Source organism: Halichoeres trimaculatus, unplaced genomic scaffold, assembly GCF_033239565.1.
Source record: "Halichoeres trimaculatus isolate MK-OKI-2021-1 unplaced genomic scaffold, fHalTri1.1 fHalTri1_scaffold_23, whole genome shotgun sequence".
Lineage (NCBI taxonomy): Eukaryota > Metazoa > Chordata > Actinopteri > Labriformes > Labridae > Halichoeres > Halichoeres trimaculatus.
In genome coordinates, this window is record NW_027437201.1 from 2,202,267 (window position 1) to 2,223,907 (window position 21,641).

General features: G+C 40.3%; 2 protein-coding genes across 2 annotated transcripts; both read left to right on the forward strand.

Moving 5' to 3' along the window:
* Positions 1-11,274, forward strand: nif3l1 (NIF3 NGG1 interacting factor 3-like 1 (S. cerevisiae)). The gene is made up of 7 exons (XM_074662793.1): positions 1-111; positions 2,087-2,709; positions 2,858-3,014; positions 5,639-5,762; positions 6,293-6,431; positions 7,875-7,958; positions 8,034-11,274. The coding sequence occupies exons 2-7, from the start codon at positions 2,097-2,099 to the stop codon at positions 8,216-8,218; spliced, it is 1,302 nt and encodes a 433-aa protein (XP_074518894.1). The 5' UTR covers positions 1-111; positions 2,087-2,096; the 3' UTR covers positions 8,219-11,274.
* Positions 11,275-11,294: 20 nt separating this feature from the next.
* Positions 11,295-19,881, forward strand: tbx6 (T-box transcription factor 6). Its single transcript, XM_074662794.1, has 8 exons — positions 11,295-15,718; positions 15,943-16,156; positions 16,260-16,527; positions 16,612-16,755; positions 16,855-16,925; positions 17,031-17,089; positions 17,186-17,480; positions 18,640-19,881. The coding sequence occupies exons 1-8, from the start codon at positions 15,649-15,651 to the stop codon at positions 19,802-19,804; spliced, it is 2,286 nt and encodes a 761-aa protein (XP_074518895.1). The 5' UTR covers positions 11,295-15,648; the 3' UTR covers positions 19,805-19,881.
* The last annotated feature ends 1,760 nt before the right edge of the window (positions 19,882-21,641 follow it).

Below are 21,641 nucleotides of genomic sequence, written 5' to 3' on the forward strand. Positions count from 1 at the left end.
GATTTTGAAACGGAAGCCGGAACGGGACATTCTCCGGTGAAACGCGAACTCTGTCACTGCTGGACGATTACGTTCAGCAACAGACCTGTGGCAGCCTGCCCGAAGTGAAAGGTGAGTGAAAGTGCGGCAAACTCGCTCCCAGAGATACTGATATACCGGAATCAAGTTATTATCCACAAGGTTTGTATTCATTCAGTGTCAGCAGCCAAATGTCAATAGCTAACTAGCTAGCTCTGTTGTTAGCTGCATGCGTTCACAACCTGTCACATCCATCGACGGCTCAGGCTGTTGTAAATCGACAGTTGAAATAATACAAAAGTATATAAATAATTTCTACAAAACAGATTATTCAGCCATATACTGTACTTCTGCCCATGTCAAGTCAGCCTCCGCGTTGAAAGAGACTCACACCAATCTCCACGTTGTTTTAAGATGCGTGTAGGTCCGAGGAATTTCGGTAACGTGGTGAATCTGACCTAACTTCAGAAATAAAAGCCACGTGCAAGATAGGCAATCAGTCAATCACTGGGTCACTCAGTAAAACGCGAATTAATGAATAAACCAACACCATCTGCCCACCAATGTAAGCTCAACAGTCGCAACAGGACAATGAGCCAAAGCACAGAAGTAAATCAACAGAACGTCTTCAACACAAGTAAATGAACCTTCAGGAGTGGCACAGTTAAAGACCTGACCTCACCCTGATTGAGATGCTGTGACATGACCTCAAGAAAAAGATACACACCAGACATCCCCAGAATATTTGCTGAATTGAAACAGTTTTTTGCTTTTTGTTTCTGAGAAGAGGAATGGTGCAGAATTCTTCCTGAGTGTTGTGCAGGGCTGACCTGCAAATAAAGGAACCATTTGGTTTCTGTGTTGGTATGCTGCCAAAGGAGGGTCAACCAGTTACTAAATCCAAAGGTTCTCACACCTTCACCATCCTATACTATGAGTGTTTACATGGTGTGGTTAATACATGAAAACATATCAATCAATTAATCAATATTTTTTTATAAATATAGCACCAAATCACAACAAACGTTATCTTAAGACACTTTCCCTAAACATTAACGGGTCTAGACCTGTTAATGTTAACATAATTTTATTATCAGAAACCTAACATCAAGACAAGATAAGGAGTTGGATCTCATCTTTGCTCAGAGCTCTGCAGCATTTAGCAAGTTACAATGGAGAGGAACAACTTTCCTGTAACAGGTAGAAACCTCGGACAGAACCAGACTCATGTCAGACAGACATCTGGGGAGACTGGGATGGGGTTAGAGAGGGAGGGAGGAAAAAGAGGGGGAGAAAGAGAAATGAAGAGAGGAGAGGGGTAGAGACATACACAGACACAGACAGAGAGACACAGACACGGTCCGTAGTTTAGTAGTTCAGTGTTGTGGCAATGTTAGAGGTGAGACTATGTGTCCACAGCAGCAGGCTGTCCACAGCACTGATCCAGAGGAACCTTTGAGATAAACTCAGAGCCTCTCAGAGAGGTGTATGGTCAGTAACTATAACAGGACATTAAAACTAGAAGTTAGACTGACAGACAGAGAGAGGGAAACAGGATCTTTGTGTCAGTTTCCCCCTGATAGTCTAAACCTATAGCAGCAGAATTAAGAGCTGGTTCAGACCCGATCCAGCTCTAACTATCAGCTTTATCACAAAAGAAAGTTCGAAGTCTACTCTTTAAAGTAGAGATCGTGTCTGCTCCCTGGACCTCAACCAGTAAGTTATTCCAAAGAAGAGAAGTGATGGTTTGTGGGGTATTAAATCCAGCCGATGGTATTTGCCTGTTGCTATGACTTAGATGTAGGTCAAAGCACAATTGGCCAATTTTTGCAGGAATGCAAAAGGTTCACATATTTTTTTCTTGCAACTGCATATTATCTCTTGTTGTCAGGCAATAGGATGTTGTTGAATTGCATGTTTTTTCCAAATAAATATCCTACAACCCAAGTTAGCAAATCAAGTTTGATGACTGTGGAGCTGAGGTTGACATTGTGGGTGTCAGCTATTGTATCATCAAATCCCACTGTGAATATGAGAATTCACTGGTGTTTTTCTTGTGTCCGTTTAGGGCTCTGCTGATGTTGACTCCAAGCAGAAACCTTTGTTGGACCTACTTTCCCCTGGCGTATAGAAGGCTTTGTATCAGAAGAAGTTTGATTCACCAGGCTGCTTTCTCCTCCTCTCCATCCAAAGCACCAGTCATCCCCCTTTCTGTCCCTTCAGTGACTCAGCGTGACAGCTTCTTGAAAATCCAGCAGACTTTAGCCCTCCTACACTCACCGCTCTGCTCCACCTCCATCCGCGGCCTTCCTCACCACGCTCAGGGCTCAGGCGTGATGGAGCTCAAAGAGGTTCTTCAGATACTGGAGGAGCTTGCTCCCCTGTCTCTGGCTGAATCATGGGACAATGTTGGCCTGCTGGTTGAGCCAAGCAAACCTAAACCTGTAAAAACCATCCTGCTGACTAATGACCTCACACATGCTGTCATGGAGGAGGCAGAGGCCCTGAGCTGTGACCTCATTATTTCATATCACCCTCCGTTGTTTCGTCCAATCAAGCACCTGGTCCAGAGAGACTGGAAGCAGCGATTAGCCATACGTGCTGTGGAGGCAGGCATAGCCATCTTCTCCCCTCACACATCGTGGGACAGTGTTAAAGGAGGCGTGAACGACTGGCTGGTCGGGGGACTCGGTAAGAAGTCACTCTGAGTGGAAACTGTGTCGCACATGTCCACAGTACCTGCATATTTAAAGAAGGGTTAGACTAAAATATTCTGACACATGTAACTGACCCCCTTTCTTGACCTTTAAGTGTGTTTTTCCCCCAATCTATGTCTCAGGTAGCGGCCACGTGTCAGTTCTGAGTCAGGCCCCAGGCAAAGCTCTCCACAGTCACAAACTGGAGTTCATGGTGAACAGTGCAGATGAAGTTCAGAGTATCCTAGAGGAGCTGAAGGCGTGTGACAGTGGGACTGCACTTCAGCAAGCAGCTTGCAGGTCAAGTTCATTACATCACATCCAAATATACGTGTTTGCTTTTGACTGGTTTTGAAACGGTCTCAGTTTCTAAAAGGGATGTACAAAATTGTCAGCACGGTACAGGCTGATATTGTTCTTAAAAATAAAATATCAGCCAACACACTGAATTGTGTTGATATAATAAACTAATAAAGTAATAGATTGCTGCTTACTTGATGAAATTGCACATCGCCTCTCTGTTACTTATTGTTTGTAGCTCATAAAATTGTTCAGTGTAGACCAGAGTCCTGCACGGGTCCAATTTTCAAGATCCGCCCCGCCCCCACCCCCACCCCGCCCCGACGTACAAACCCGCACCCGAACCGCAAACCCGCGCATCAGCCATGTTAGTACCACAACCCGATCCGACCCCTTGAAACACGACCCACAGCCTGACCCTTAACCTTATTTAAAGTAATCATTTTGGGTCATATTGTCTGAAAATTGAACGGTATATCGCCATAGTTCAGATGCCAGTGAGTAAACAACACACCTGAATGAAGCAACTCTTCCAATAAAAGCCTGACTTCAGCTCCATCATCAACCCTCTGATCTTCTCACATACAACTGTAAAATCACTGTTTTTTTATGTTTAATGCTTTTAAACTTTTAATCTCTTAAAAGGACCTTTATATGTGTAATAGTAGACTTACTTTCTGACCAGACTTAAGCGACACTCAGCAGGTATGAGCCGTGATCATGTCTCAACCATGGATGTGTTATAAGAACTGGATAGCGTGGCTATATGGTCACAGCCTTACAACCAGCTTACAATTAATGTTTTTATTTTATTGTATTTATTATTATTTTATATTAATTCCGATGTGTCAAACTAAAACCCGCGACCCGACCCGCATGTTATTTTTTCCACCCAGATCTGAACCCGGGAAAAAACAGTTTTTAAATACCACCTGCAAGTCAGCTGTTTTTACGGGTACCCGACCCACTGCAGGACTCTGGTGTAGACAGAGCCCATCTGTAGGGATGGGTACCGAATTAGGTACTTCAATAGGTACTGACCAAATTCTGTCTGTAGTACCGTGTACTGATTCATGAAACATCAAACGGCACCATGCTTGGGTACCTAAAATCCTTGTGACTGTGAGGGAGTGAAAGAGTAGGTGATTTTCCTTGCTGTACATGAACACAGCATTGCAAGTTTATATATTGAAGAATAAATACAGTATGTTAAATTTAAAAAATGTTGAGATTTTATTGTTAGACAAATTACTATTAATTCCCAATTAAACACACAGAAAGTACCAAAAATTGGAATCGTTAAGTACCGATACTGATCGCCAGGTACCGAGCAACTGAACCATATTGTTTCCAATGTGAAAGGTACCCATCCCTACCAACCTACTTATATATGTTCTGCCTAGGAACTGAATCTGCATGTATTTTCTGCACTTTTTGTGACTTTTTTTTTGCACAGTGCAGGTTTAGTTGTCCCATATTTATCTCCTGTTTTCGACATCAGCTGAATAATTTAGGCACATTTACGAGAGTAAACCATTTGATTTAATTTGGGTTTATTGCTGTCCAGTTGCACTTCTCACATGTTCCCTGTGAACAGAGGTTATGTTTACTCTCTGTCAATTGAGAAATTGGTCAGATTTTCCCTGGTTGTTAGTACTGTTATGATTTTCTCAGGTAAAGCATCATCCAGCTTTAATGAAGGACTTAACTTTTAGTATTTTTTTGTTTGAAAGCAATCTTCATAAATAAATTCACACTTTCAAGAATACATAGTTTTTATTATTTTGCACAAGATATGAATATCACAGAACAAATGTGATAAGAGTATTCACCACAATACAAAAAGCACTTCATATCAGAAGAGAGTTGATAATCTCCGCAACAAATCTATGTGGGCATAAAAAAATATTGGTATTGACTAAATTAGTTGTAAAATATTGGCATATCGGCAAAAATTCTAATATAGTGCATCCCTGGTTTCTAATCAATGAATGTACAGCCTGAGTTACACTTTCACTGTCAGTCATAAATCAGACAGCTTAAGTCTCACGTTTTCTGTTTCATCTCTCACCACACCACTCAGTTTGATATATAGTCAGCACACATTAGGTCTGAAACTGTCACTCTGTGAATCAGAGTGAAAAAGCTGTGGCTGTTCCCAAAATAAGCAAATGTTTTTATGAACATTTCAATTAAAATCCTCTACGGCAGTATTTCATTTCAGTGCAGAAGAGAATCAACTTTTAAGCCCTCAGGATAGCCAGAGAAGATCCAGTATGCTTTTATGTTAGTCTGACGAAAGTGAAAAAACTGTCAAGCAACATTTTTGCATCAGTTTACCTGAAAAATAAAAAAGTCTTTGCTTCTGTATTAATGTTTTAATTTTCTTTATGTGCTTTTAAACCACTCAGCTGACACATGCAATGCATTCTGGGCCAGTGAACTTTTCATATTAAAGCTCTCCAGCAGATGCTGACAAACACAAAGTACTGCATGGAATAGAAATCAGTCTTCAAATCCTCAATTTGATCAGAAAGCAGTGATTTAAGGTTTTAAAGGAGTTGTTGTCCCAAATGAAGTCTTGTGTGTGTGAGTGACTAATTGTTCATTTGCTGTAATAACAGGCCGGAGGGCAGTGGGATCCATGTCAGCGTAACCTGCTGTGACTCAGCGCTGACCTCTAGTGTCCAGACTCTGTTGAGACACGACACTCCTGGCTCGTCTCTCAGCATCCTCAGGCTGGAAAAGGTGAAAGACAAACGCCTCTGTGTAAAATGGAGAACACTCTCTGATATAAACAATACAGAAAATACAAACTTGAACCCAGGGGTGGCTTAAAGTGTAGGCACACACACTTGAGCATTTACTGACCCTCCCTGTCTCCATAACCACTAACAGTTAAGTATAAACTGTGTGTTTTGTCCCTGTGTATCAGTTTTTAAGCTCTGAAAATAATTCAAACAGTGGCAACACTTTTCTTCTGAGCCTGATTTTTAAAAAACTCAAAAAGTGTTTTAAAGTCACATGTATTTTAAATACTTTATGAAAACATTTAGTTACTACTTTAATGTGTTCCTCTCCTGAGCACCTTTCTTAAGAAATGGATGTGAGAAAAAACAAGTCCTTCCTCTAATGAGTCAACTAGCCGACCATGACGGAGGATATTTTAAGGATTTAGGTTATTTTGGCTCATTTTAATCATTTAAATTAAACAAACAAGAGTCAAAGGTAGTTAAAGCAACAGATGCCCACAACTTTTTATCTGTCCCTCCCTACAGCCTCCTCTACCAGGCCATGGCCAAGGGCGGCTCAGCATTTTGGACCAGCCGGTAACCATGGAAACAGCCATTCAGAAAATGAAGTCTTACCTGGGTTTGAGTCACCTTCGCTTGGCCCTGGGACTGGGGCATACACTGGGTATTGAACACTTCATACAAGCAGCACACACCTGAGCAGGTGGAGTATTTCATGTACAGCGTGAGGGATGTGAACACCGGTGAAGCAGGTGGATGGTATCAATGAGCTGAAGATTAAATCAGATCATGAACGAAAGAAACCAGGGAGTTAACTTTGAGATTACTTTGATCTTTGGACTGGTGCTGAAATGAGACTCTGAGGACTTATGTCTTTGTGATGTTTTTTTAGATGTAGAGGAGAGAGAGCTGTCTCTATACAAACAAGTGAGGGTCAAAGGTCGGGTCTGCAGGAATTTTCATTACCTGATAGTGAACACAACATTCAAACTCGACTGCATCACATTTGTGGAAGAGACTCGAGAGCCGTGCACCTGACTTAGCATGTTAGCACAAGCTTATCACACAGATTTGACACATATCTGGTTAGCAGAAAGCTAACTCGCGCTGCTCTTTGTCCCATGTTACTCTCCAAGTTCCTGAAAGTGAGTGAATGTGGAGCCAAGCTTCACCCATATTTAGGAAAAAGCTTTATCTATTTGGAGTTTTGTTTCACTCTGGTTGTTTTTCTTTCTCCCTGTTATGTCCACTACCATAGCTGCTCTGGTTAGCTTCTTAACACGCAAAATCACCTGTGCACTGGGTGTGCTGTGATTGGTTGAAGTAACCACATATACTCTCCACCCCGGAAACATCCCAAAACAACCAAAACATCAACTTCCAGGCAGAGGAGGGGGTTGAGGCAGACGCAGACACTGACACACATGTATAGAGGCCCAGAGGAGACGATTGAGCAGGGTTGTGGAGTAGGTTAGGATGAAAGATTTCTAATAGTTGAAGATGAACCCTTAGCCCAAACTGTCGGACAAAATGAGAAATGAGAGAAGATCGTAGAATGAAAAAATATCCGAGCTGCTTGAGTCAGTATGTACTGCCTAATTAATTTGAAACTATTTAGATTTATGGAGAAGCACATCAACACAGTCTTGTTTAGATTCAGAACAAGCTGATCGAGTTCAAGACACAGTTGAGCTCCATTATGTGGTCAGTCAGGATGTGCAGCCTTGGTGGGTGACTTAGCAGAAACATAGCTGACTGTATCATCAGCATATAGCTGGATGCCAATGCCTGAACACATTTTGGGCATATCATTTCTAAAAAGACTGAAAAGCAAAGGGCCAAGAACCAACTCTTGGGGGATATCATTGTGTTTAGAGTTTTATTGTTGTACTTTCCAATAAGAAATGTATGTTTCTTGATGATGCACATATCTGGATATAAAGCTAGATTCATAACTGCTTTAGCCACTTCTCAAGCAACAATCTCACAAACCTGCTTTTCTTGCTAAAGGCTGGCTTCTTTTCTACAACTGTGTGACAATTACTTCATTACAACCAAATGTGTGTTGGTTAGCAGCTTTGTGTAAGTGGTGTTGCCATGTTTTCAGAGTCACCTGTGAGTTCTGTGGCTGTGTGTGCTGGATCTGGAGCCTCAGTGCTAAACGGAGTCAAAGCAGACTTGTACATCACAGGTAAACATTTACTGCTTCATTTTATTTCTTGTACTTGTTAAACCCCAGGATGTAACTATTTTGACCTTGACTCAGGTGAGATGTCCCATCATGAAGTGCTGGATGCTGTGGAAAAAGGAACAAGCGTACTCCTCAGTGACCATAGCAACAGTGAGCGGGGATATCTGACTGTGTTCAAGGAGAAGCTGGCTGTGCGTCTTAAAGAGGCTGTGACTGTGGCAGTGTCCACGGCTGACAGAGACCCTCTACAGGTGGTCTGAAGGACGTGGTTCAACTGTTTTACTTGTTTGTTTGATGAGCCCGCCTCACACAGTCAGCTCTGAGTTTTCAAGATGCTTCTCAAGAACTTTCAGGTCTGAACTCACTGTTCACACACAGCCCAAAGCAGGGGACACAGAGTGTGTCAGACGCTGCTCACAACTTAAAACATTCTGTTTGGTTTAGGTAGAGGGGGGTAGCTTAGTGGTGCATGCAGAAGAAGGAGAAGGTATTGATGGTAACAGTCTGTACAACCAATACACCATAGGTACAAAAAAAACAAAATAAATAAATAAAAAGTGGCAAAACTTTGCTAATATCAAACTCATCGTTATCCCTTTTCACACTTTTTCACTTCATGTCTCTGCTGCGCTCACACAATGGCTCAACCTTAACTTTCTCTGGTCCATGTGACGTTCATCTCTAGTTTGGTAGGAAAAAATCCTGATAACATTTCAGGAGACATTTGATTGCGTGCATTCACACATGCAGCCCAGCTAGATAATGTCATAAATGTTGACGTAGTGTAGAGCATGTGTGAAAGGATATTTGGAAAGTTTTCAGTTTTAGACAGATTGTCCTCAGCTTAAAACCTCACCAACATGTTTCCTGCTCCTTGTGAAATTGGATGAGATGTTAAAGAACAGGGAACCCTAGCACACTATTATTTCGTACTGCGGTCAAGTTAGCCGCCTCTCCTGTTCACAGCTGCTCATAAATTACAGGTACGTGATTAAGCTCATCGTTACGGTAATCACGATTAAATGACTTGGCAGATGCATTTGACCGGGATGATTTTCAGTTACACTCAGACATAATGATGCTTCACAAAAACATTAATTACGATAATAAACTATATGAACACCAAATGCATGGGGTGCTCCCTACACGTATTAGTATATATTCACCGTTCCTTAGTCCACATACTTCCTGGACAGTTTTCAGAATAAAGGATTCAAGGGAAATTTAATATATATTATTTTCTTAATTAGTTTTTGAGTGTGATGTTTTTTGGATAAGGTTCTTTTTAGACTGTATGCACAATTACTTTGAGGTACTTTTACAGTGTACCCAGTACTCCTACTTCCAAACCCTCTGTCCAGAAATATCAAACTCAATAACTAGTTTTGCAAAATTAATATTTTATTAAATTTCAAAGTCAGCCTTAGAGACTTACTTTTGTGGTCTGGCAGGTACTTACGCAGAAGATTAAAGAAAAAGTACACTGTAAAAGTACTTCAAAATAATTGTGAGTAGCCTATAGTCCAAGAAGTATGCTATCCAAAAATATCAAACTCAAAATTTAATTATGTAAAATTATTGAATTATTTTTCTTTTAAACCCTTTATTTTGGAAACCATCCAGGAAGTGTGTGGGACTTAGGAATGTTGAATATACATCACTGTACTTTGGGAGTACCCCATACATTTGGTGTTCATATCAGCACTTAGTCTGAGTGTAACTGATAATCATCCCAATAGCAACTGTGCTCATTGTGATTACCGTAATGATGAGCATAGTCACGCACCTGTAATATATAAGCAGCTGGTTTGACTGCAGTTATTTACCATACTGACAAACACTGCTCTCATAGGTCACATTGTACCATTTGTAATCTATTTCTGTTGGGGTTGTCAAAAAGGGGACTTTTCATGTTGGATCAGCAAAAATATTCTCATGACAGTCAGAGATTAAGAATATAATCTGTTGGTTTGTGTTCTGCATGCAGAGGATTTGAACTAATAATAGGAGACACTGATGCTCCTTTCTGGTTTTCAAAGTGGGGGATTTCCCTTAAAGCAACACACAACCCGTAAACCTTAAGAGAGAAAAAGTTGGACACTCTCTTTAGTCTAAAAGATAGTGCCCCAAAACAGCTGCAGCATTAGCACCACTATGAGCATACAGTAAACTGTTTAAATTGAATACTTCTACTACAGTCTTTGCTTTCATTCAAGAGTTGTTTTTTGTTTCTGACCTCTAGAACTCAGTGAGAAAACAAAAGCCAATATCAAACCAGTTAGCACATGCATGTCAAAAAGCAGGCCTATGCAAATAGTCAGTGCTCTGTAAACAGGCCACTTCACCCCCTGATGCAGTAAGACCAAAGAAAAACACGACACAACAAATAACAGAGCTCATCACAGGCTGTAACAGAGCGGAGTGTGACACACCTGTTCCCTCGTAAAAACATTAAGAGACGTAGCAAACAGCTAGCTGCCTCCATCAAAGTAATGAGCTCTGTCTCAGCAGGGCTCCAACACCTCTGCTTCCTCTCAGCCTACACTTGCTTTAATCCATGTCACAACACACACACACACACACACACACACCACAAATGGAGAGGGAAAACAACAACTAGAACAACAGAAATGCTTGTAAAGAGTTTCCAGCTGTCAGACTTTGTTTTGTCTGGGATGTTTGTGAGCAGGTTGATAAAAGGAGGCAACTTTATTTTTATTGATTCTTAAATTTTATCCCTCAGACAGTTCACCCTCTCCTTTGACGTCAACTTCCAAAGGGGGTACTCATTATGTAACATACATCGCCTGCTGGTTTGTCTACAATCCTCCTACAAGCATCTGACTCTGCTTGTAGAGGAATGATTTCTTTCTGGTTTGTTGTCATAAGAATCAACGTTTAGGCAAGAACAACAAAAAGGGTGAGAGCACCAGTCCAAACTACAAAGGGTGAAACATTGACAAAAACAGAGAGTTAACTGCCACCATTGGTCTGTGAACTTTTAATACTTAACTCCTAGCTCTGAACATGACAACAAGTGTCTGTAATTAGTTCTTTCAGTTTCAATAATCCTGATGATAATAACAGCTTATTTGTGTTCTCTCAATAATAAACTTAGTGAACGATTCTGTCTGCAATAAATAAAGGATTCATGTTTGTGATGTTAAGTGTTACCCCACACTACAACACAATAACTAAAATAAGGTAAAATAAGTGAACAATACAAAATCCTCAGAACTCACAATCAAAGAGGAACTTTTCTTTTTATAAAAATGAGCTATATGTGATTTCCAAGTAAACTCATTATCCATACCCCCCCCCCAATAAATAATAATAATAATAATAATAATAATAATAATAATAATAATAATAATAATAATAATAATAATAATAATAACTTCACCACAAACATGAGATGTACTGACTGGATGGTTCCTTGGTGGCAGGTTTGTAACTTTCTGTCTGTGGTGTGATGAGCATATAAGCATACATGAGGAAAAGGAAAATAAAGAAAAAAATAGGCACACACCAGCGAACGTAAATGTTGACATGTAAGAAAGCAATCCAGTAATGAAGGAATATGTTCACTTTGTTGTAGTACCAGGATCAGAAGATTGATCACAATTCAAAATGACCAGGAATCATCTGTGTTCACAGCATCAGTTCAAATTCCCCTCTCAAGACAGCATCAACTCAATCAAACCTGCAAACACAAAGAGGTCCCATTTCTCCAACATTATGCTGCACACAATCAGCCCTAATGCTGACACCCTAATGTTTACTTCTTTTTTAAATTTATTCATTAATCTTTTTTTTATTTGTTTTGATGACAAAACATTTGAAAACAGTCAGAGCAAATACATAAAAAAAAATCTAAATGGGCACAAATATAAAGCATGTTTAAGGTAAAGACACTAATAATAATGATAATAATAATAATAATAATAATAATAATAATAATAATAATAATAATAATAATAATAATAATAATAGGTAAAATAATAATCACTTTGCATGAAATCATCATATTAAAGAATTTATGACAGTGGGCAGTGTGGCAGGGCAGCAAGACAGAGAGAATAAACAATAAACAAAGAGGCTCACAGAGTGATATTGTTGAAACAGGCTGAAATGGAAACCAGTTTGTGTGAAAACATTTATGCTATCTACAGGAACTGGATTGAAGTTTTTCCAGTTTAAGGCAGCCCAGTACGTCTCTGATCCACTGGCTGTGAGAAGGCAAAGACATGTCGGCCTACCAGAGGCTGCAGAGTCAGACTGAGAGAATGTTAAAGTGCTGCCCACTGCTGAAAAGTAGCAGATGGCAAGTAAGGTTTCAATTCATATTTAAAGACCACAGAAAATCATTTTTAAAAACTCCTCGAAAATCTGAAACCTGTGCCAAAGTGTCTGGTTCCAGTTTGCAGCGAGGACACGTAGGATGAATTTAACTCCTAACAAACTTTGAGACACTCCTGCTCGTGTTGTGGCCAAATTGCAGCTTTGGACCAAACTGTCTTCCTCTCCCACCTTGATTTAAAGCCAGCTCCCTGCTGAGAGGTCTCACAGGCAGACTGCTGGGAGGAAGAAGCATATCATCAAGCCGTCAAAGAGCACCAGGGGAGCTGACAGGGAGCAACTGCATTTCTGTGTGTCTGCAGTTCTTTAAGTCCATGAGCATACCAACAAAGACAGACTTTGCACTTCTTAGTGATAGATCCAACTTCATCATTTCACTGCAACAGATTTATGATGGACAGTTTTTCCTGAAGACTGATCAGATTTTTGACTGAACTCTGAGACACTAAAATGAATAGATCTCAAGTCAAAAACACTTAAATTATGGTGGCCCTGAAGGCCAATAGAAAAAAATATTTTAACTAGCACAAAATAAACTTCACAAATATTTCTCCCCAAAATTTTTTTTTTCAAAAAGGTCAAATAGATTTTACAAACAAAAATTTATTTCAAAAAAGACAAAAACATTTCGCGGAACGAAAAAAAGAGCACAGATTACAAAATAAAAACCAGAAAGGAAAGGGCCACGGTGCTTGTTTCTGATTGGCTTAATCGAAGCATGTCAGACATCAGTTGTCTATCATTTCCTGTTTATATTGGATGCATATATTGAGTAAATTTGTATTTGTTTTGGGTAAATTATTTGTGCTTTTTTGAAATATATTTTTGTTTTGAGGAATATTTTTGTATTTAATAAAATTTATTTTGATGATTTTAAATCTGATCACTTTTCAGGAACAGACTGTCTGCTATTTGAAATATTCATTCTTATTTGTCTTCAGGGCCACCGTACTTAATTAAAGGGACTCTGCTACAAAATTTAGCATTGTAGAAATCAAAAGTCTGTCTATTTTATTTTCTTTATTTGTTGATGTTTTATTATTTTAGCAGCATTTGGGCGGTTTAAGCATTTTGTGTCAGCTGATCTGTCAGCCCAGTTATGTTATATGCGTAGATTTATTTAGCAAATATGAAGATTTGTAAAGTAAGCTGCACAAGAGTAACAGTAAAGAGAAAATCTTTTTAAACTGAGTAAAATAAAAAAAAGAAAAGCTCCACAAATTCTGAATATTCTGGTAAGAAAGTAGAGTATTCTACCTCCACCAACACTGAAGAGGAAAAATCATACTAATGTCCTGTAAACTTTATTTACAGTTTTTCACATTTTAAAGAGACATATACAACAAACAATCACTGTAGTAGACCTCTAACACTCCCCATCCCACCCCGAGGCTAAAAAAAAACAAACAAAAAATAGACAAATTATAAAAAAAGGTCACAGAACTAGACAGGATCTTTATATCATTACTCTGTTTACCTTGTACTCACACACATCTGCAGACATAGAAAGAGCAGTTACAGCTAAATGAGCTTGGGGGGAGCTTTCAACATGCTCTATAGAAGAACTTCAGGTCACAGAAAAGTCCCCTACGTATTTAACTTCAATTTCAATTCATTTTAGTTTATTTGATAAGGAGGGACAATGTACATTCATACACATTTAAAAAAAATAAAATGGAAATGTACCCAAATCTAGCTACCAAGCTAATTTCCATTGGTAGTCCCCCCAGCTAAAATATAAAAACAAACAGGTTAAAATAAAATAAAATAAAATAAAATACAAGTACAATATTTAAAGGGTTCTGTTCTTCTTGTTTTGTTTCTTTTTAAGGAAAAGAAAGAACAGAGAAACATTATCATAATAAAACATTTTACAATACATTACAATCATAGTTTTTATTGTACACAGGTGGTCAGTAGCAGATGTTGAAGTGCTAGATGTAGACAGTAAAGCGCTGGAGTTGAGTATAAAGTGCTAGAGTTATTAATTAAAGTGCTGAGGATGATATTTAAAGTACCAGGTTTCTTGGATAAATGAGTAGTGAAAAAATTTCAGGTCATATGTATTGATTTAATTATGGTGTTTAAGGGTTAATGCCAGGTATAATATAATCAGACTGTGGGGATGAGGCCAAAAAAGGAGAGTAGAGGGAAGGTAACGAATGAGAGAGAGAAAAAAAATAGATAAATAAATAAATGGAAGAGAGAAGAGGAAAAAATTTTTTTACTGATAAATAAATGAAAGAAGGTGATGGGTGGTCAGATGAGGATAATTAATTAGTTACATAAATAGATAGTAGTCCAAGAAGTGATGACATGGCAGGATTACCATTACTAACTTATCTTGTATCTGAGCTTCTCCAAAGGTAAAAAGGAAAGCAGCTGCTCCTTCAACCCTTGAGAAAATGATGGAGGTTCATTTGACTTCCAGTTAAAAAGGATCAGTCTGCCAGCAAGTCATGAAGTCAATGCCAAAGCATTCACTTGCAGATTTGTAAGTTTACAATTTAAGGATGATATGCCAAAAAGGCTGTGTGGAAATCAGGCGATGCGTTTTTGTTGTTGTTGTTGTTGCTGTTGTTGTTGTTGTTTTTTTACACATATGGGAGAGAGGCACATGCCTTTTTGCAAGTTGAATAGTGGAGACAGTGAAATATCACAGAGAGTGAAGAGGTATGGCTGTTTCTCCACACTTCCTCTGAAAACACCACCCTCAGATCCCTCTCCCATGCAACTCTAGTTTTATCCCAGGATAATTTGGGTTCTTTATCAAGGTCTGTGTTACTGAAAGATGTTTCTTCTCAAAGGGATTCAGCTCCAGGATGTTATCTGTTTGGCTGTTGTGTGGTAGGTGAGGAAACGAAGGAAGGACGCTTTTAGTAAAGCTGCAGGTTTGAAGGTATCTGAAAAAGTGAGAACCACACAGGTTATAGTCTTTTGTGGGTGCTTCAGATGAGGAGAATGTGCCATCACACAGATGAGAGGAAGAAAGGTTTATGTGCTACTGGAAAAAAAGCCCAGACTTTTTCAACTACTAACACTAACAACTCAAAATCTGAGTGTTTTTGTTTGTGGAGCAGGGACAGAAGGGAAGATGGGGGTCTCCATGTAGGGGGACAGGAGCCATTTGGCCTCAAGTGTGAAGCTCAACACACCTATATAACAGAGCCCGTCAGAGCTGAGAGCATTTGAAGCAAACACCACAGAGACAGGGAGGACTCAGTGACAAGAGAAGGCCTTTCTAAGATCAGGTCTGCAGCAGAACAGAAGACTGTGAGCCCACGGGGATGGCCCAAGCTGAAGAGTGAAGACACAAACAGGAACCAGGAGAATGCTCAGCGTGGAGATGTATCCCAGCCTGAGTCTGGGACCACCAAGACTTGGAGACTGCTTTTACAGAGGTGAGAGGCTGTGTGTGTCTGTGTGTGTGTGTGTTTGAAGATGAGAGAGCTGTTTTTTCTCCTTCTTATTTTCAGTCATCAGGAGCTGGATCACTTATGTCAAACCTTAATCACAGATCAGCTGTTTGGTTTCTACAGTGACTTCAGTTACAGGAACAAAAACAGAAACTTCTCCTTTTTCTAATCATTTCAATCACTGGTGCTAATTTTTTTGTCTCTCTCAGACCTCCAGCCTCCAGCCCACATCCCATTGTTCCCCACAGTGTGTGATGTAGCAGCCAAGGCCCTGCCGCCTCGGCTGCTGGCCCCTCCCCCTGAGCCCAATGAACAGGCCAACGGCATCTCCAAAGAAGAAGTGAAGATGGAGCTGGAGAACGTGTCTCTATGGAAACAGTTCAGCTCAGTCGGCACAGAGATGATCATCACCAAAAAGGGCAGGTAAGAGAGAAGTGTGGTGACCTTTGACCTCCTCTGTCTTCATTTTACAGACTTTGAGTGCATGGATTAAGAAATCATACTGAAAGGAAATCATCTTTTTCAGACGGATGTTCCCTGGTCTGAGGTTAAAACTTTCGGGCCTGAACCCGTCTCTTCGTTACATACTCCTCCTGGACATCACGCCTGCAGACAACAACCGCTATCGGTTCCAGGGAGGCGGCTGGCAGGCGGTGGGTGGGGCAGAAGCAAGGCTACCAGACCGAGTTTTCATCCACCCGGACTCTCCTGCAACTGGGGCTCACTGGCAGGGCCGCACCATCTCTTTTCACTATGCTAAGCTAACCAACAACACACTGGATACACAGGGACATGTAAGACACCAGACTCACTAACACAGTCACCAAAGGTTATAACTATCTCTGTGCACTCTGATTCAAAGTCTTTTTTTCTCCCAGATCATCCTGCACTCGCTGCATCGCTACCAGCCCAGAGTTCACGTCATTGAAGCCAGAGATGGGCTGAGGAGGGGAGGAGAGCAGCACTCCTTCATCTTCCCTGAGACGCAGTTCATCACAGTCACAGCCTACCAGAACAACAAGGTACAGCAGGGTGATGTGCACAAACTGCTCCCAGCTGTTGTACTTAGAGATAAAATTAGAGAATAAACTGTGTAATGTTGTTCTGTTGGTCATTTTCAGATCACAGAGCTGAAAATCAACTCCAACCCGTTCGCTAAAGGCTTTCGAGAAGACGGCATGAACAGCAAAAAGTAAGTTGAAATTAGTGCATGCAGAATCACACATGAGTTAAACTCAGATAGTCGTAAGTTTGGAAGATGAAAGATGAAGCAAGATTTTGTTTTTACGTCCCACAGACAAAGAGATGCAAGACAGAAGCGGAAAATGTCAGTCTTCTCAGACAGCTTGGATATCGGTGAGTGTCATCACAAACTCTGATGGAGCTTTTTTTTATGGTCTAACCCTGACTTCTCATCAAACTGCCTTTTCCTCCTCTCTCTGTCTCTTTCAGTGAACTGTGATCCAGACCACTCCACTCAGCTCCTGCTGCCGCCCATAACTACCACAACCACCACACCCAGCACAGACCAGCAGGCTCTGACCCTGGCCTCTCTGCCCCCCATGCCCGACCCTTCCTGTGGGTTCAGACCAGAGGATTCCACATATCAAGAGGGGCTGGTCCCTCAGCAGTCGCTAGACCTTGGCCAGGGGTTCATGACATCTCAGATGTCAGATATCGGTCTCTCCATGATCGATGGGATACAGGTCACGGCAAGAAGTGAGATCGCAAACAGTATGGGGGAAAGGTAGGTGTTCGAAACAGGAAGAATTATGTGCACTGTATTATTATTATTATTATTATTATTATTATTATTATTATTATTATTATTATTATCAATTATTATTATTATTATTATTATTATTATTATTATTATTATTATTATTATTATTATATATTATTATTATTATTATTATTATTATTATTATCAATTGTTATTATTATTATTATTATTTATTTATTTATTTATTATTATTTTTATTTATTTATTTATTCATTTATACAGCACTTTTTAATACACATAAAGTTGCTTCACATTAAACAGTAAAAACAGGTTAAAATGAACAGCAGACAAAAAAATAAAGAAGACAAGCAGCCGAAAATTAAAACAAACCAATAGAAGCAAAAAAAAGCTAAAATAAAAAAAATAGAATAAAATCAAAAAATAAAAGTTTTCTTTTACAAAAATGGGTCTTCAGTGGTACAATAAAACAAGGGACTGATTGTGTAGGTCTGGTCTCCTACACAATCAGTCCCTAGGCTGGAAGTCTAGAGGCTCTCACCAAGGGGGCTCTATCACCCTTCATCTTAAATCTAGACCTTGGAAGAGCCAGCAGCCACGCTTGGCCTTTAAAGTGCTTAAAAGAACCTTAAAATAAACCCAAGAAGCAACAGGCAGCCAGTGTAGGATGGCCAAAGGTTTCTACATTTTGTATTGTTTGTAAGCGGTGGATTGACCTCTCGCTCAGACCTGTATAGAGGGAATTATGATAGTCAACACGGGGGAAGATGAAAGCAGGAATGAGTTTTTCCAGGTTCGGTGGAGACATGATGGACTTGACCTCAGCGTCATTTCTGAGCTGATAAAAACACAACTGGACAACCTTTTTGACATGTGGCTCAAAGCACAGGTGCTGATCAAAAATGACACCTAGGTTTCCAGATAAGGGTTTGACCCACTGTGAAAGAGTACCCCAAAAAATCAATGATGAGCTCTCTCTTTTTTAGTTTTGGTTTTATTTAGTTTTAAAAGTTGTCCAACATCCATGATTTTATCTCCTTTAGACAGTTGGTGACACTTGATGCTAGGATGACCATCAGGTTTAACTGGAGGGTTAAGTTGTGTGTCATCCCAATGAGTCACATTTTGGATGACTGACACAGATCTTTCTTGTTTTTCTCAACAGATCTGACCCTTTAGGTGAACCGCCGTACACCTCCACCTTCCCTGAAGTTGAGGATAACTCTGCATCCTTCACCTCTACTCCTCTTCCTCCATCATCCTCCTCTTTTTCCACCCTCCAAGTGTCTGACTCTTCAAGCACATCAGATCCTCATCCACCCATACCTCTAATGGATTATCCCTCCTCCTCCTCCGCCAACACTACTCCTTCACTGCAGCAGACCTCCTTCACCTTCCCAACACCACCTGCATCTAACTCCTCCTCCCCACAGCCCCTCCTGTCCTCCTCTTCCTCTCCTTCTGCCCATACCTATCACACCAGCCCAGAGACCATCAGCCCAGATTTGGCTACAGATGCCGCTTATTCCGCACCGTCAGACCTGCAGGAGCAGATACCGACTCATCCAAGTAATGCTCTCATGGATCAGAGCCTAGCATCATTTATTCATCCAAATATCCTCCCTGCAAATCCTGAAATTTCTCCACTCACTGCTCCACCCAGTGCTCCACTCACTGCTCCATCTCTTCCCAATCTAAACCCCCCTCCTCATCTGGCTCTGCCGTGCTCCATACCCTCCAACGCTGCCCCCACACCTTTCACTCTGCCCTCTGTCCCTCATCACATGCAAAACCTCTCATTCCCAAATGTCCCCTCCAGCTCCGCCCACCCTGCTGTGCACCTCCCAAACCTAGCACCCTCACTTCCTCCAACCTTCCCCTCCTCCTCTTTCACACACCCCACATCCACCCTTCCTCACCCTCAGTTCCAACCCTCTTCCTGCTTCCAGCAGCCAACTGCCTCTGCTCCCACAGCCCATCCCCAAACCCTCCACAATCCTTCTCCTCCTTCCTCCTCCATCTCCTCATACCCTCCTCTTGAAATAGGTGCAGTCCCTCAGTTTAATCCTGGCCCAGCCTACCGCCCAGACATGGTACTGCACCACCCATCCCTCCTCCCCCAGCTGGATCCATCACATCCCTCAGGCATGCTGCCCTCCACCCCTTCACAAGCCCTTTACCCCACCTTTCCATCGTACCCTCTTCGACTCCGCCAGGACCCTCACTCATCCCTGTCCATTCCATTCAGGCATCTGTACAGACAGCACCAGCATGGCCACAGCCACCCCCAGGGGTCCTATCTAGACATGAGCACAAGACCTGTTTTTTAAAATTAAAGGACAAAACATTTTTGTTGAAATGCGCTTTGAGGGTTTGTTTCTTTATTGATGTGTAGCATAAGTTTGAGTAGCCCACTGCCTTTGAGTGATTTGTCTTCCCAACAAATCAGCTGATAGACTGTTTAATAAAATTGATTTATACTTGTTCATAGCTGCAGAAGATTTTTTTCCAGATTTTTTAATTCTATTTCAGTGTTAAAACAAAGTTAAAAAAAAATTAAAAACTTATTTTGTCTTTAGTGATTTTTTTTTAAAGAAATGCTAATGCCACATGACTGTACAATAGTATGACAGGTAAAGGCTTTAGACTACTTTTTCATAGTAATTCCTAAAGTTAATGTTTGCTACTTATAACTCGGACACAGTGCAGTGCAATGTCTCATTCTTCTTTGAGGATATAAAATTATAAATAAATAAAAACTTTTATATTTTTTTTTTTTTTTCAAAGATTTGATTTTTTCTGAGAGTTACTGACAGAGGCAACAGAGGGCTACAAAGGCGTGCTTACTCTTAAATGTGCAAAGTTAAAATGTGTGGGAATGTGTAACAATCTTCTACAAAAAACATAAAAGTAATTAAAGCTGCAAGCGGCGATAAACAGGCCCTGGCCCAACACACACCCATCATGGTATGTCACAGGTACAGCAAGTTGTGTCTCATCGAGAAGTCATGATATGAGATGAGGTTGGGCCCTTACTGCAAGTATCCATAGGTATTTTTCAACATACAGTAGGTTGCAGTACTGCTTTAGAGCAGTATGTATGGCTTTGACTTTGATATGTTTATCATCTTCAGTCATGTGTGTGAGAGATCATCAAAGAATGAGGATGATTTGATGCATGTTTAAAGGTGTTTATTGGAGTAAATATCACTGGTGGCCAATAGGTGGCGATATTCCTATCATTGTAATAAATGTGTATATAAGTCAAGAGGTGGACTGTGATCATGTGTGTGAAATTTGAACCAGATTAGACTATATACGTGGAAAAACACTACCATGTATGTCCAGAGGGTGGCGCTATTGCAGTGGCAGAGATTTGAGCTTGTAAATGTATTGGGAAGTGAACCTTGATCATGTTTGTGAAAGTTGAAGCAGGTTGTTCCATATATGAAGGATCTACAACAGGGGTAGGCAACCTAGGGTAATAGTGCCATAGCTGACACATGAGGCTATTTATGTTGGCATGCAGAGAATAGTTACAATGAGGCAGAGGGCAAAATAAATAAATTAATAGATAAATAACATAATAAAACTATTCTATTCTATTCTATTCTATTCTATTCTATTCTATTCTATTCTCTTCTATTCTATTCTATTCTATTTTTTCTTTTCTTTTCTATTCTATTCTATTCTATTCTATTCTATTCTATTCTATTCTATTAAATACTTAACAAGAAATTGAGCACACTACAAATGTTTTTGCAATTTTTTTTTTATTTTTATTTATTTTATTTTTTTACAAATAATGTTCAATAATTGAAGTAAATCAAGACATTGCAAGTGCAAATTTGTCTGGCAGGTGTGTCACCACAAATCTCTTGGGAGGTCAGTCTGCTAGCCTGGGATCACATCCATTTAGCAGGGTTATCATGGCACACAAACCAAGTTCCAGTCATTCTTTCCAACATAGCTGGACGAGGTAGTATGGATTTATTGCATAGACTGTATAACACATGGACGAAGCATCTGCCTCGTCACCTGTCTGTTCCTGGAACCATGAAATGAAGCCAATCCGTGGATGCAGCCACATTCACCATGACGCCTTATGGGAGTTTTTCTTCGAGCAACTACTGGGCGCCCGGTGGTCGTGTGACCTGAGCTGTGCCT